At 39.7% G+C, this 15,357-nt stretch overlaps 1 protein-coding gene across 1 annotated transcript in view; it reads left to right on the top strand.

Moving 5' to 3' along the window:
* LOC118412528 (glutamate receptor ionotropic, delta-2-like) overlaps positions 1-15,357 on the top strand; it is a 30,502-nt gene that overhangs the window by 3,321 nt on the left and 11,824 nt on the right. The window contains exons 3-5 of the mRNA XM_035815426.1: positions 5,388-5,645; positions 6,144-6,352; positions 7,836-7,889. Of these exons, the coding sequence (XP_035671319.1) occupies positions 5,388-5,645; positions 6,144-6,352; positions 7,836-7,889 (521 nt within the window). The remainder of the gene's footprint in view (positions 1-5,387; positions 5,646-6,143; positions 6,353-7,835; positions 7,890-15,357) is intronic.

Below are 15,357 nucleotides of genomic sequence, written 5' to 3'. Positions count from 1 at the left end.
ATGAATATAATTTCACTATCATTTGCAAAATGTCAGAAGTACTTTATTGATGCTTTTACTAAAGACGTCTTGTCCTGAATTATTTACTCATACCCATTCTTGTTTAAGCCGTAGTGTTACAAATGAGATCAAATCACGGTTGTTCTCGAGTTACAGATGACAAAATACATATTCAAGTATAATGATCCATATTCCAATGCACTACATATCATGTTCAAGAAAAAAACAGCTAGTTTACCTGGAATAAAATTTTGATACCTGAATATTTGGATAATTGTATGTAAGAAATGGAAAATACTAGCACTCTGCTAACTGGTACTGACCTTCGAGGCCAGACTGAGCAAATATTTGATGGATCAATGCGTCAAATCAAGCGTGAGAACATCCAATTGCTGATATGAGCTCTATTGGTAGTTTTAATTACTGCTTCCTTCGATCTATCTCCACTGGGAGTTCTTCGACAAGGCTACATGTTTGTTGTCATACTAGATGTTTTCATTATGATTGTAACATTGTAAGCCTATATCAGATTTCATCATCATTATCATCAGTCCCATAGATTATTAATCAGCCGTAGGATTTGCTTTGTTATTATTCGGACCATGTTCTTACAGCATCTTATAACCCTTGTCAAACATGTGTGCTTAATGATTCTAGCAGTGAAGTAATTGACTCCACTATTGTCTCAATTGCATGATGTTTCTCAGGCATGCATCAATGCACAGTGAAGGTGGACAAATGTCTTCAAATTTTGCCATCTATTAATCAGATCTCTCCAGCCTTTGTTATCTCTAACAATTAAAACACATATCATTTGAGCATTTAACGGCAAGGCTCTTACACCTAACTTCTTTTCAAGTGATAAGTCTCTTGGTGCAACACATCCTGCATTTGAGACCAAGGCGGCTATGGTCGAAAGGATTGGATATGCTTGAAGAAGCACTGATACCGAGAAATGTTTAACAGACTGGAAAAAATGCAGCTTTCATAAATATTGTATTGAGCGTAAGATGAACAATGTGTTGATAGAGCTTCCTGTTGTTAATAGGCACTGGTATAAATGACTCCTGGCGGTAATGCAACCAGGGAATTGCAAATTCACTCATGGCAAGATTGATTTACTTATCCAGGCAAAATAGGGCAGTAATCAGGGGTATCCCTTTGTCCTACAGATGATGATCCTCTTGTATTAAGGTAATGAATAAGTTTTCATAACTTGGAGACTCATTGATACGTGCAAATTCTAATACCCCTTTTCCATCTAAAATGGAGCGCTCTCTCTGCGAACTCAAATCGCTGAACGAATCGTACAGAAACCTCGTTTATGCATTGTGTGTTTTGCTGTCTTTTTAGTCACACTTTTACATTTTATGTTATATCAAGCACGAAGCCAAAGATTATACACATACTTTTATATTCTGGAGTTAGATGTGCAGAGGACGGTCAGGTGTGCCCTGAACATGTATTCTGCCGAAGGGTTGTTGTATCCACTGTACAGATACAGATCTACGTATTGCTTCCATGATCAAGATTATCAAACTCTTCCGTATCAACATTCACCAGTGGTAGCGTCATCTCACCTTTTGCACTCGAAATGTAAAATATCAGGAATGCTTCGACCTGGAACTATATGTTTTGCCCTCGGCTTCTGCAATGTTCAGTAGTCGTCACCCGATGCCACGACAAGTCAGAGAGCACCCATGCATGATGCACCGCTATGTAAAGCATCTCTTCCTTGGGCTGTTACCTGAGGCTCTGTTTGAACTATTGGCTTCTCCATCACTGGCCATCGTACGTGTTTGTCCGTGGCCACTCATGAAATTCAAAACCGATGGATTTACGAGTTGCCTTGGTCTACTGGCTGCAAATTTGCCATGAATCTGAAATTCCTGCAGCTGTCTTATCTGATTTTGGCACTCAGTAATATTACTGATAGTAGTACAAATTGCAAATATACAGCTTGAGCTGCAGGGTAGTCACACATTGTATTATCATGGGGATCAACTTGGATTACGTGTGAAGTTGCTAAATTTGGAGGTGCGAATGGTAGCTAGGGAATATATATCGACCGTAGATAATCCTGAGATAATCACTAGAAATCGTCTTTCATCGCCGACCCTGCTTCCACCCCAGTTGCGCATCACAAGCCTTATACAAAGACCTCGGTTCAATGTGCTTTTTGGGTCAGGGCCAGGTCTGTCGCATCTTTTCATTCCGGATCAAATTGATCCCCTGAAACGAACTGCTGTAAAGTTCCTGACTTAGGGTATGGATGGCCGTGCATTGAAGCGTACCAGCCAATATGCCCAATGCATATTGATTTTGGTGGTGGAAGAATAATAGAGTGCGGTACACGCCGCAACACTCGCATCCGAAAGTCATGAAGCTGGAAGATAAAGCTCTGGTCACCTCGAGGGCCAGTCTATAATTTAAAGTTCTCTCATTTAGAATCTTTCTGCGTCAGTAGTTCGTTATTATGAAGCAGGGCTCCTTCCTCTATTCAAGACAGACCATATTGCCTTTGCTGAAGTCAACATTTTTCGATAGTTCACTTCCATTATTCATAGTTACCTGGACACCTGGGGACGTTTGTTCTGCGACCAACGCATGCCCGAACCAGTAGGTTTAGGTTTATATCAAAATGAATCAATGCCAAACTCGTAAAAGTTTACAATGTTCATAAAAGAATTGCAACATTTTATGTTTTTATATTTGAAACACAAATGGAAACTTGGCTACAAAAGTTATGACTCTTGTAATATCGGGTTTTATGGTTTGACCCATATATAAAAGCAGTTGCCAAATTGCATATCTATCATACTGCCATATACAGAGCCCGGCGTGCTGGTGATTGTCATCGCCTGAATATGAGCTGACTGTAATTTCTACATTTTTTTGTTGTTGTTGTTGCTAGCGCCAGGAGAGAAGTATGGCAGAGAAATATCAGCAAACGCCCAGCAGTCAGTGGAAAGAATGCTTCAAGGCAGGAAATCATGTCTGTACTAATTGCATATATCGAATTCAATCACAAAAAATAAATGTTCTTTGTTGAAAATACATTGACAAACGAGACAAGGAAGATTGAGGGGGGCTTTTGAGGCCTGCGCCAACTTTGATGTCTTATAACACCAGAACGGCTTACGCTAGAGCCACCAAATTTTCCTAAAATATTGCAAGCAACGATTTTACGAAGTTTGACAAATTTTCCATTTTTCCGTGTTGCCATGGTAACCGTTTGTTGACAGGCAGTTTTGCCAAAATCACTAATTTCGGTTCTAACAATGTATTTTTCAGGTTTATTTACTATATTACTGCTATTACATGAATAAAATCTTATGTTATTTAGAATATCTTTCATAATTAGATATTCCTAATTATGCTAATTTGATGACGTCATCAGCCCAAAATCCAAGATGGCGGACGGTATGGCCAGATCAATAGTAACTAGCTTATTATCCCTTAGAATTTGTAACTACCTGGTATTTTTTCATCAAAAACTATCTAAATGAATGTATTTAGTCTATTTCCATTGCCCTTTGTGATTATTTGTTGCAATAAAAGCATTTTTGAAAATTCAAGGTGGTGTATACAATATGGCGGAGCCAAACTGGCATCTTAGATGTGCATGACGTCATTTTATGACGTCATTTCGACGTCATTGATGTTGCTATTGGCAACAGAAGTCGTAAAAACATTATCACTTTATTATCTGCACTTGCTGTAAGTTTTCCGAGAATACCCTTTTTCATGGGTCCGGCCAATACAATCACATTGATGACGTCATAATTACGTCATCTTACTTAATCGTAACGTCAAACGTCTTACACTTGTCAGATATTATGTCTATATCATTTCCTAACAAATTCGTGGCCATATGTAGCGTCGTTCAAGAGTTAGAGGACTTAGAAGTGGAGGGCCTCAAAAGCCCGCATACACCCCCCCACCCCCCGTTCCGGGATGACCAAAAAAGCCCGGTCTGAATAGGGTTAACTGAAATTATCTCGTCGATGTCACATAAAACTGGTCAATTTCCTCAATCAAATCACAAAGAAGCATTACTTTTTAATTGCATCATGCTCTACATCTGGTACAATTTATGGCGATGTATTTCAGACCGTTATATCAAAACAAATAGCATACTTTTCATTGTGATGAATTGCTGCACCAATTTACAGAGATTGGCTTTCAAATTTCATAATGAACTTCTTTTCTGAAGAAACATTGCTGCATCAATTGACAGAGGGATGCTGGCCATTTCCTACCGTAAGTGTTCTCTAAATCCGCTGATAATCGGCTCCAGTACTTGCCAATTATACCACACTTTGCAGACTTATGCCAACGACATTTCTAGGGCCATTTCAAGGCGTTCTATCTGCCTGTAATGGCTTTGGAATAGGGCCAAAGGTAGTTTGCCTATTTCTTGCCGTGATTTCTTTCCCATGGTCTTGAAATAAAATGTACCCCAGGCAAGCCTAGGAATTAACTTCATTTTGCCTGCCCCTATAGATATATCATACATATTTTTATGCGCAGCTGGATGGTCATGGATATTAAATACGATCATTTGCTTTAGCTACAGAAACATTTGGTGTACCTGACATGATACAAGTGCCTATACCATAATCAGTGCTATCTGATACATGTACATGTATTAAGTTGACTACATCTGCGTCGATGTTCCCATCATCCTCTATGCAACAAACAAAGAACATAATCTGTATACATGTCTGGTGACTGATGCTTTGATTTCAATTCTTAATGAATTCAATTTTGACAATCGTGTCATGATTAGACAAAGGCAGCATTTGTGTTCCACCTAAGCACATGCTAAGAATCTTAATTCCCTTTCACCTAGTACCGCCGTGTGCGGAAGTTTTGTTTTCATTGCGTTTGATTGCTTGCTTATGTGAACGTACCTCTTTGAACACGCAATGGTTAGAGGAAGTGAAGGGGCAAATGGTGTCACTGCAGACTAATAAGTAGTGAAGATCGCATTCCTGGTCAAAATACCCTTCCCTTGACAGGCTAGCTTTTGTACTATATTTGGCATGTCTTACCACAGAGTGACATGAGGTGGAGTTGATGGAGTCAGAAAAAATGTCAGAGTTCATGGAGTGAAGGAAGTACAGGTAATAGCTGACAAATGTAGTCATTGCAACCTTGTTTACAGCTGACAGACATTCCAGGTCATGGAATTAAAGGAAAGGCCTGCAAACTAACACGGGGAGGTATTGTTATTTTTCTGTGTTTCGCAGAGATATATCTGTGACAGGGAGTGATCAATGGACACATGTGATGTTAATCAAAACATTATCTGTATAGTTAATGAACTACAATTAAACACAAAAAACGAGAATATTGAAGTTTGATCCCTTTTTCTCAAACAGGTTGCTCGTTGATGGCACAGGGTGTTGCCGCCATCTTGTCCTCAACCTCCTGCTCATCTAACCTGATGCTGCAGTCTGTATGTGACGTCATGCACGTGCCTCACATCTTCGTGTCACGTGACACATGTGACGTCACTCCGGACACAAAGTACACCCTGAGTATGAACCCAGCGGCGTTTGAGATCGACAAGGCTCTGTCTGATATCATCAGGCAGCAGAGGTGGAGGACCATGGTGGTCCTGTATGACGATGAACATGGTAAATAAGAGAGGATTCAGATACCAAACAACATCATTTGTTGACATGTAAACGCGCCAATACCAGCTTCTAATTAGTGGTTCAGTTGCTGTATACGCTTTTAAATCACACAATACTCTATTGCAAATTAGCAAGATGGTACCTCTCAGTTTGGCAAAGCTAACGGGGCTCATGGGTACGTGACAACATTGACAACATTGTTGTCATGTAGATACATCAATGCCTTCTTCACTTGCAATTGCTTGGTTTAGTTTAGTTTTTTTTTCAATATGATGCCCAATTGGTAACCAGTTTGGCAATGCTAATGACTCTCATTAGGTATGTTACAATAACACTAGATATTATCATTGCTTTTCAGAGGAGAAAAGTTTTAAAAGCACTATTTTGTTCTTACCTATCTCCATGTAGTATTAGAGGTTTGAATTATTTCATATTTGATTGGTCTACATCCTGCTCAATCCGTTGCTGACTGACTTACTACTAGAGTATTTCCCCTAGCGTTTAGCAGGGCCGAGACGCTCCTCCTGCTGACCCGAGGGCGGGTTCCAGAGATCGTGCTCCTGCGGTTGCCCTCCCTCTCTAATGGTAGTGACACCAAAGTCACCCTGCCTAGACTCAATGGGGATTCTGGCACTGACGGGAGACATCTGCTGGAACATGCTGTCGTTCTCTGTACGGTGGAAAACACGATCAGTGTGATAAGTGAGGTAAGACTGAACTAGTACGAGCAATCTATATCAACTGCATATATTCTAATTCTAAAGCTACAGACACCAGAGAACTACATAAAAAAAACAGCTTCGCACTCCACCGCGTCATGAATTGGTTCTTTGCGAGCGTTTCTATCCAATATCCAAATTTGAATTGTACTTCATTATATCGTGTTGTATTAGGGAATAGCAAATCTATTATTCCCTTACCATTGTAACATGTCTCTGTATTTCCTTTATTGGCCCCTTTCATATTAAGTTCTCAAATTACAAAGGCCAAGCACCAGCTGTTTCTCATGCAGGCCACCGTCTGTACGTTGGGCACGTACTGCGTTGATATGTGGGGGTTCAGCACGACTCGTGAGTGCACATTAAAGCAAACAAGCTTCTTTAAACCACTAACGTACTACTTCTTAGATCAAGCAGAAGGAGAACAGAAAGCGATAGATATCAGCCATAGATAAATGTTAAGTGCTTCCAGATCAGGGTGCTTCACGGCGACGTTTCCGCCGTACCTTGGCGTTCAAGGCCAATTACTTACTGACCATATGGTGATCATGAAGTAAAAAAAAAAACTTTATCCATGGAAACATACTATTCCACACGTACATGTTCCTATGATTGGGACGTACATCGCCGTATCAGGAAGCTTGTTTGGGATTGCATTTAAAGTCTTTGCTGCTTAGAAAGCTCGTAAAGATATCTATTTATTTCCGACAACTATTTTATCAGGTTGGTAGGTCATAGGATAGTAGAGTTTTCTTTTGTTTGTGTTCATGTCCATGAGACAAGCAACGTTTGACTCTCTCTTTCGTGCCTCTAAAGCATTTTGGTTTCAGAATAGATATCTTGAAAAGTATCTAAGTAATTATACTGTTTCGAAGAATTGCCTTTATGACCGACGGCCATTGGGCTTTCGTGCATGAAGCTTTAAATTTAAATCAAATGGAAAGGCATTGTCAGAACGTCAGGTTATCAAATTTATTCCGTTTAAACTAATCACAGTCCACTGGCTCTTTCGGGTGTGTTGTCTGTTGCATGGCAATCAATACAATTTACGAAACAATATGCTGTTCGTATATCGCAGCAATTTGATATGATTAGATTAGATTATATCAGATATTCATAAATGCAATAATGAGACTACCCAGCGTTCCGCTCTTAACATCTGTTTCATAATTGATGAACATTTACAGATAAGGGTATATAACACAGGATGTGAAGGTCTCGTGGTCGGGACGCAAAATTCTGCCATGAATTCTCCCTACTTAAAAGCTATTCTAGGCATTCAACGTAATGCAAAAAAGTTTTCGTACACATGAATATGTGTTATTGCAATTGCTTTACGTCTTTTATAGAGCTTCTTTGCTCATTCAATTACTAATTTCGCACGAATAATAGGTAAATGAGTAGTATAGTGTATGAATGTGTAAGTCTCACTTTGCATTATTTTAATCTTCATCTTTTTGCAATTTTTCAGGCAAACAAGATGGGCATATTCACACCGGAACATCACTGGATAGTTTCTAATGAGGTAAGTATGATTAAAATTCTAATAACCTCGATAATTCAAGTACTTACAAAATCAATTAAAGATGTATGTTTGTACAATTGGGTAACTCTTACACATGTTTTAGTTTTTCTTTCGTTTAACCATTCATAGTGATTTCCTTGTAGAACCAACAAATACAAATGTATATTAGTTCTAATCTTCCGCATCAGTTTTATTCTATTGTTATCGTTTGAAATGACCAATTGTAAGAACATGCCTTAGACATACCGTAATAGAATAATTCATGAACCCACACACGGTTTAGAGATCAATGCCACATCTTGATCGTAATCCCTGGGTTCTCGTTAACTATCCAGGTAATGTTCTGATTCCCGATTCCCAACACCAGCAGTGGTATAACATAAAAGGCACCTGGCGATATCTCATACATCATTGAATCCCGAGCGGTCACATGCAATTGTTCTGGTTACAAATCATTGGCACCAATCCGTGACGTAATTGGCACACGAGACTGATATCCAGCTGAGACCTTCATGATTAGTCGTTACAGATTACAGACATTTCGAACCCGAGAGAATTTCTACGTTAATGAAAATCGGTTTGGCAGACCGTGTGATGTGTCGACATACGTACATTGTTCTAGATCTGGCGCTGCCAGGAGCGGGTAGTAGTAGGGATGGGTTTGTGGCGTGCATGGTTCTCGATAACAACTGCATGAAACATTCACACATGCGGTATCAAATATCATGGGTAATATCGAGTTGTAAAGAACACATATATATTTCTTCCATAAAAAACAAACACAAGTCATGTAACCTTAATATCAACTAGAGTTCGACGAACACATCTCTTCTCCAAATAATCATGCCTTTATTTAAGACTTTAAGGTCTTATTCATGTATTACTAAATAGTACCTACCCCAAAAGCAAATGACTGCATGAACTGTGTTCCTCAGAAACCCACAAATGCTACCAAAACAAGACCTGATTGTACACAGATGACCTGATAGCATCCCTGGTCAATCAGAATTTCATGCTTGTCAGTGCGTCCAGCTCACAAGATTCCTCCAGCAAAACATCTGTGAAACAGCTGTGTGCATAGATATAGGTCAAAATGAGATACAAATATATATATAGAAAACAGTTTATTTCTGTTAATTGGCCACTGATTACAGTTAAATGCATCTTTCCATGTAGATTATTATCTTAAGTACCTTTCAGCCCAAAACAATGCAAACATGTTTGAAAGTCCTATCATGGAATTCAGTGGATTTCTGAGCTTTCCTCATTAATTATGCAAAGTATCGGTACTTAGCTGTTCATTTGCATAATTAGTATTACATTATGTAAGTCATCACTTAGGCTATCTGCCACTCAAAAATCTCGACCACAGCATGTTCAGAACACGAGATGTCAAAAAATGGAAGTTTTGCTGCAGTATCTTAGGAAGCCGCTAGGGGGGCCACTATCATACTCGACCTTCGTTGTCCTGACCCCTACCCACCTACCAAATATTATCAGGATCCTTTTAATACTTCTCGAGTTATGCATTCCACAAACAAACGGACGCACACACTCGGCACACTAGCGTCCTAACGAAAAATGCTACGCCAACTATTTTTGAACACAACCTTCCTTTCCGCAACCGCTACTCAAATACCAACTAGAAAGGCCGACATTTGCTTAAGAGCAAATACAGCATATTTCAGCCATACCCCTTCCCACGCAACATTGGACTGTTCCAAATCACCCCTGCGCAAAAATGGAACATCCTCTTAACAGTACATTATCCCCCAAAGTGGACTGGTATTGTGAATTGATTCCAGGTAAAAACAGAGCTTGCTTCTATTTTTCAGAAAATGACAATAATCACACCTTCCATTCAGAAAATTTTCATCATGACTGAAAATTGTTGAATGACTTCATGTAATGTCATTAACAATTTTCAGTACGATAACTAGGTGTAAGTTTAAAAAAGTATAAGCTCCTTGTGGTGTGGGTACATTTATTATTGCAGTGAACTTTTTTTTATTCAAGTAGGGCATACGATTTAATAATTATCAAGCAGGTGCAGGTACTGTAGGAGCGTTTGTTTTCTTCAAGCTGTAAAACTGTTAAACTGTTTTACTTTGTATGCAATCAGCCATCGAGCCTATTCTTATTTTAGTTTAACAACTTCCTGCCAGACCCGGAAGATACGATTGAACCTTGTTCGAGGATTTATTTTCGTCTGTCTGGTCAGTCTGTTCATACCCTCGAGGCTGGCACTGAGAGTGTTTTATTGGGCTGAAACTCTGGCAGTTTAAAGTTACTTACAATTTAAATGTTCAACTTCAAAGTTTATGTCAAACAACAACAGCACTAGGAAATGTGGCCACTATAGACAGGTGGTCACTATAGAGAAAATGCTGATCTATTGACTAGGAGCCATACGTTACACATGATCATTAATCATATAAACATTGCACAGGTAAGCCAATTGTTTAGATGTACAATTAAGTTCAAATAATTCTGAAGAGAAATATTGATGAGAAAATAATCATTCTCGCCACTGTCTAACTTATAATTACGTATCAAAACTAAACGCAGATTTTCTAACTAACGCACCTTTCCCCGACTTCATCAAAGGACCGCCGGCTATCAATCAAACACGGCTGTTGATTAGACTTAGAGTTTCAAACAGCCATGTGCTGTGTGCCAGTTGACAGCGAACTTCATGCTACGTGATGTTTTACATTGCTTGGACCTTCTTTCCTACAGCGGTGCTTCTACAAAATATTTAGACTGTAACACTGAGTCCCACATGTTTTATAGAATAGAATTTGACGCAGAACAGCGTTTTTTGCTGGGTATTTTTCTTGAAACATGTTCGTGGGAATATCAGCGAGGCGGCGACGTAGGGATATCAGACCGTCAACAAAAGTCGCACGGCGGCTAACGGCGCATCGAAGATACTAGCGCTATAGATAAGCGCTTCAACTAAGGATGGCAACCCGTACAATATTTTTGTATACTGTTGAGCTAAGTAAAGTTTGTTGTTTATGAGGTTTTAGTTGTCTTTGAAGCTTTGACCCGAAATATTTTAAAGTCAAACTGCTGAAGAGAAGTAAGTGACTGCTACGATTATCGTAGATATGGCCCTAAAAAAAATGATAAAAGAAGCCTTCTCAATAGTCTAAAATGCAAGAGCTTCCGGGGGGGCTTCGCCCACCTGGGTCCCTCCCCCCCCCCCCCACAGTGGCCCTGCCCCTGGACCCCGCCAGGGACATTCGGCGGCCCCCGGACCCCTGTCCGACGCTTTGAAAAAATCCTGGCGAGAAGTCTGTACGGCCTGAGTCTTCAAGTTAACGTATTGTGTGGTCCCGCTTATGAATATTAATTAGCCTTCGCTTTCCTCTTCGCTGATTGGCTGAACCATTAATTGAATTAACTCTTCCTGCCGGCTAGACGCAGGTGCAGATGTCGGCTCTGTGGGGTGAACGTCCGAAAGATCATGGCATGGAGAACGAAAGAAAACCAATTTCCCCTAAAAAAAGTGCTGTAATTAAGCCTTTTACAGTACTTTAAGCCAAAAATTTTACTTGGATCATTTTACCAACTATCTTATGCCTATCTATACCAAATGTTACTCATACCAGGGTACAGGGGTGCAAAATATACCGTTATAAGACCGTCAACAACAGTCGCACGGAGCTAACAGCGCAGCGAAAATACCATCGCTAGCGTTTCAACTCCGGATAACAAGTTATAAGTACTGTTGAACTCAGTAACATTAAAGTTTGTTTTTAGTTGCCTTTGACGGTTTGACCTGAAATAGTGTTACGCTAAACTCCTGAAGAGAAGTTAAGTGACTGCTGCGATTATCATAGATATGCCCCTAAGAACTGATACAATATAAAGCCTTCTAAATAGTGTAAAATGCGAGAGCCTTAGGCGGGCTTCGCTCCCCCTGGCGGGAACACTGCTATATACGGGATCATGAGGCCCCGCTTATGAATATTAATTAGCCTTTGGCCTCCTCTTCGCTGATTGGCTAGGTCTTTGATTCAATCAACTCTCCGGCTGACGCGCACAGGTGTGGCTCTGTGCGGGGTCACGGAAGGTCACGTCAGGAGGCCAAAAGAAAACAAATTTCCCCTCAGAAAAGTGCCAAAATTAATCATTTTAAAGTTGTTTATGTCAAAAATTTGACTTGAATCTTGTTACCAAGTATCTAATGCCTATCTATACCAAATTTCAGGTCATTTAATTGTAATACCAGGGTACAGGAGCCAAAAGTGTCCTTTTTTGGTCAAAAATTGGCCAAAAATCGCAAAAATAAGCATTTTGTTGCACTGTACACCAAAAGTGTTATTGAATTTATATGAAGGTATTATCAAGGCACATCTGTGTCAAATTTCAGCTCATTCGGTTGCAATACCAAGGTACAGGAGCCAAAAGTGTCCTTTTTTTGTCAAAAATTGGTAAAAAAATCGCAAAAATAAGCATTTTGTTGTACTGTACACCAAAAGTGTTATTGAATTTATATGGGGGCATTATCAAGGCACATCTCTGTCAAATTTCAGCTCATTTGGTTGTAATACCAGGGTACAGGGGCCAAAAGTGTCCTTTTTTGGTCAAAAATTGGTCAAAAAATCGCAAAAATAAGCATTTTGTTGTACTGTACACCAAAAGTGTTATCGAATTTATATGGGGGCATTATCAAGGCACATCTCTGTCAAATTTCAGCTCATTTGGTTGTAATACCAGGGTACAGGGGCCAAAATATACAGTTTTGGTCTAAAATTGACCAAAAAAATCTCAATAAAATCATTTTAGAGGCAGATATGAAAAAACTGAGAAAAAAGCATCAAGGTATTGGCCCATTCTACCCCTGTGCCAAATTTCAGGTCATTCGGTCCAGGAACGGCAGAGATGAATCACTTTGAAGATTTGACAGGAGAAAGAAGAAAGAAAGAAACATTACGAATACAATATATTTCACCATACTATGTATGGCTGAAATATAAATATCATGAAAATCCATACACAGCTTCTTGAGTTATATGCTGTTGGCATGGATTTATAAACTTTCCTCATTATTTATGCAAATCAGCTGCTGGTTTGCATAATTAGTATTACATTGTTTACGTCATCACTCATTCTATCTACATACCAAAAATCCTGATGATCCGTCAACACGTCCTCGAGTTATTCTCGTTCAAAGTTTGAAAGAAAACCGGTGCCTGCAGTTCCCCCAAAATCCGCTAGGGGGTCCAAACTCACAGCACTTACTCTCTGCTCCAAGGGCTATCTACCACGTAAAAATCATGACCACAGTATGTCCAGAACACGACGTGTCAAAATTAAAAGTTATGCTGCAGTACCTTAGGCAGTCACTAGGGGGCCCATCATCGAACTTAACCTTTTCCTGACCCCCACCCACCTACCAAATATCATCAGGATCCATTTAAGGGTTCTCTAGTTATCTTGCATACAGACAAACGCACTTACATACAAATCCCGCTACAGCACCGTAGGTAAGAGCCAGGTAAGAGCCATTTTCGCACTTGACCTTCCGCTCCAAAACCGCTACACACCTATTAAGTATCGTGAAAATCGCCCAGCTGCATTTTGACTTATGCTACCCAAAACAAACCGCAAAAAACATACCAAGCTCGCTGCAGTACCTTAGGAAAATACCAGGTAAATCGTTTTCGAACTTGGCATTCCTTTTGACAACCGCTACACACCTAACAAAAATCACAAAGTTCCATCCACAATTTCTCGAGTTATATGCTGTTGACCTACATACAGACCAAAGTCGACAAAAACATACTCTTCTTGGCGAAGAGAATGAATCTGAAGCCTAATGTATCCACTCAAGTATTTTTAAGTCAATTATGTCCTTCCGTCAGCTTAGCTCAATATCTGTAACAGAAGGTGCCACATTTGCCGTCTTAAGCAGATAAAGTAATGTTTGACTTATGTTTTATCGGCTATCTGCAATTATACTAGATCAACGTAAACGTTCCCACAGAGATTAGGACATACTTCCTTGTTCAACAGCAGAATGTGAGACCTGCCTACCTGCCTCATGAGACATGTAGATAAATCCTTTGTCTGCTAGAATCTATTGCACTGACAGGCACATCTAAACTATATCATCAATGTAGCAAATATGGAATCTCTAAGTAACACATTCTGGCTCATTACGCATGTAAGATGGGAAAATGTAGTTAATGCAGCTACTCTATGTCTTCATGCTGCTTCATGATCATAATTCTTTCCAACTGCAGCTTATGTTTCTGATGGCTTTTGAGTACTTTAAGTCTAGCTGTGATTTACTCCAAAGACTTGGTTTCCCTTGCCTTAACGGGGCCTCAGTATGATAAGACATTTGATTTAGCTCAGACTAGTGGTATGCCGGTGCCTTTTTGGCAAATACTTCCCAGTATAACATCGTAGTCACTCTTAATTGCCTAGGGCAGGCCACAAGCTTTCGTCGCGTCTTGCTTTGGGCAAGACGTACAAGGCGTCGTGTCGATGTAAGATCCTTTCCGGAACAAAAGTATTATTAGTTACAGCTGATATGCACACAGCTGTAACTAATAATATTTTTGTCCCGGAATGGATCTTACATCGACATGACGCCTTGTCGATCACTGGAAATTCATGAGTAATGAATTTTGGTTGTACGTTGTGTTTTCATGTGATATGACGGTAGCATGGGTAACAAACACATGATATTTTTTTAGACCTTTATTGAAAAACCAGAACAATTACACACATTGTGACATTTACATGCATAGCTTAATAACTACATCTCCGACTACGGCAGATACATAACTATAAAACTTAACAATTTGCTCTCGAAATCCTAGACGTTGTTACATTTGCAATTAGATGTACAGCTTCATGACTGCGTCTTCCGACTACAACAGATACATAACTATAAAACTTTACAATTGGCTTTCGGATTCCTAGACACTTACATCACTTTGAAACAAACACATGATATGCCCATTGACTAACCTCCACCTGAATCTCTAACTCTTTCACCACTAGACAAAGAATGCACAGAGCTACGTTGCAGCACCTATCATGTCAAGATAAAAAGAAAGCTTTCAACAAAGACGTATTGCCCAGGAAGTATTGTCGATACGGCGTTTGTTGCGACTCACTGAGTTCTTTTTAAAGGAGCCCCTGAAGAAGGTGCACCGATAAGAAAATCAATGTACGCTTCCCCTAGCTTAACGTAAGTGATGCAGGACTCGTCTGCGATGAAAGACCCAGAGATGTAAATCAGCTATTGCCTGTCGAGGGTGGGTAACCGTGGGTGATTATCTTACGTTTTCGTGTCTTCGCGGTGAATGCAAAGCAAAGGGTGTATCGAAAAGACATTTGTCTTTATTCCCAATGTTTCTTTGTTGTTGGTCAACCAACGCGAATCAATTTAGAGAAACATTAACTCAAAGAACAAGTTGTGCATGGAGATACATGTTAAACA

This window comes from Branchiostoma floridae, chromosome 3 (assembly GCF_000003815.2).
Source record: "Branchiostoma floridae strain S238N-H82 chromosome 3, Bfl_VNyyK, whole genome shotgun sequence".
Taxonomy (NCBI): Eukaryota; Metazoa; Chordata; class Leptocardii; order Amphioxiformes; family Branchiostomatidae; genus Branchiostoma; species Branchiostoma floridae.
This window is presented reverse-complemented; position numbering and strand designations above follow the sequence as displayed.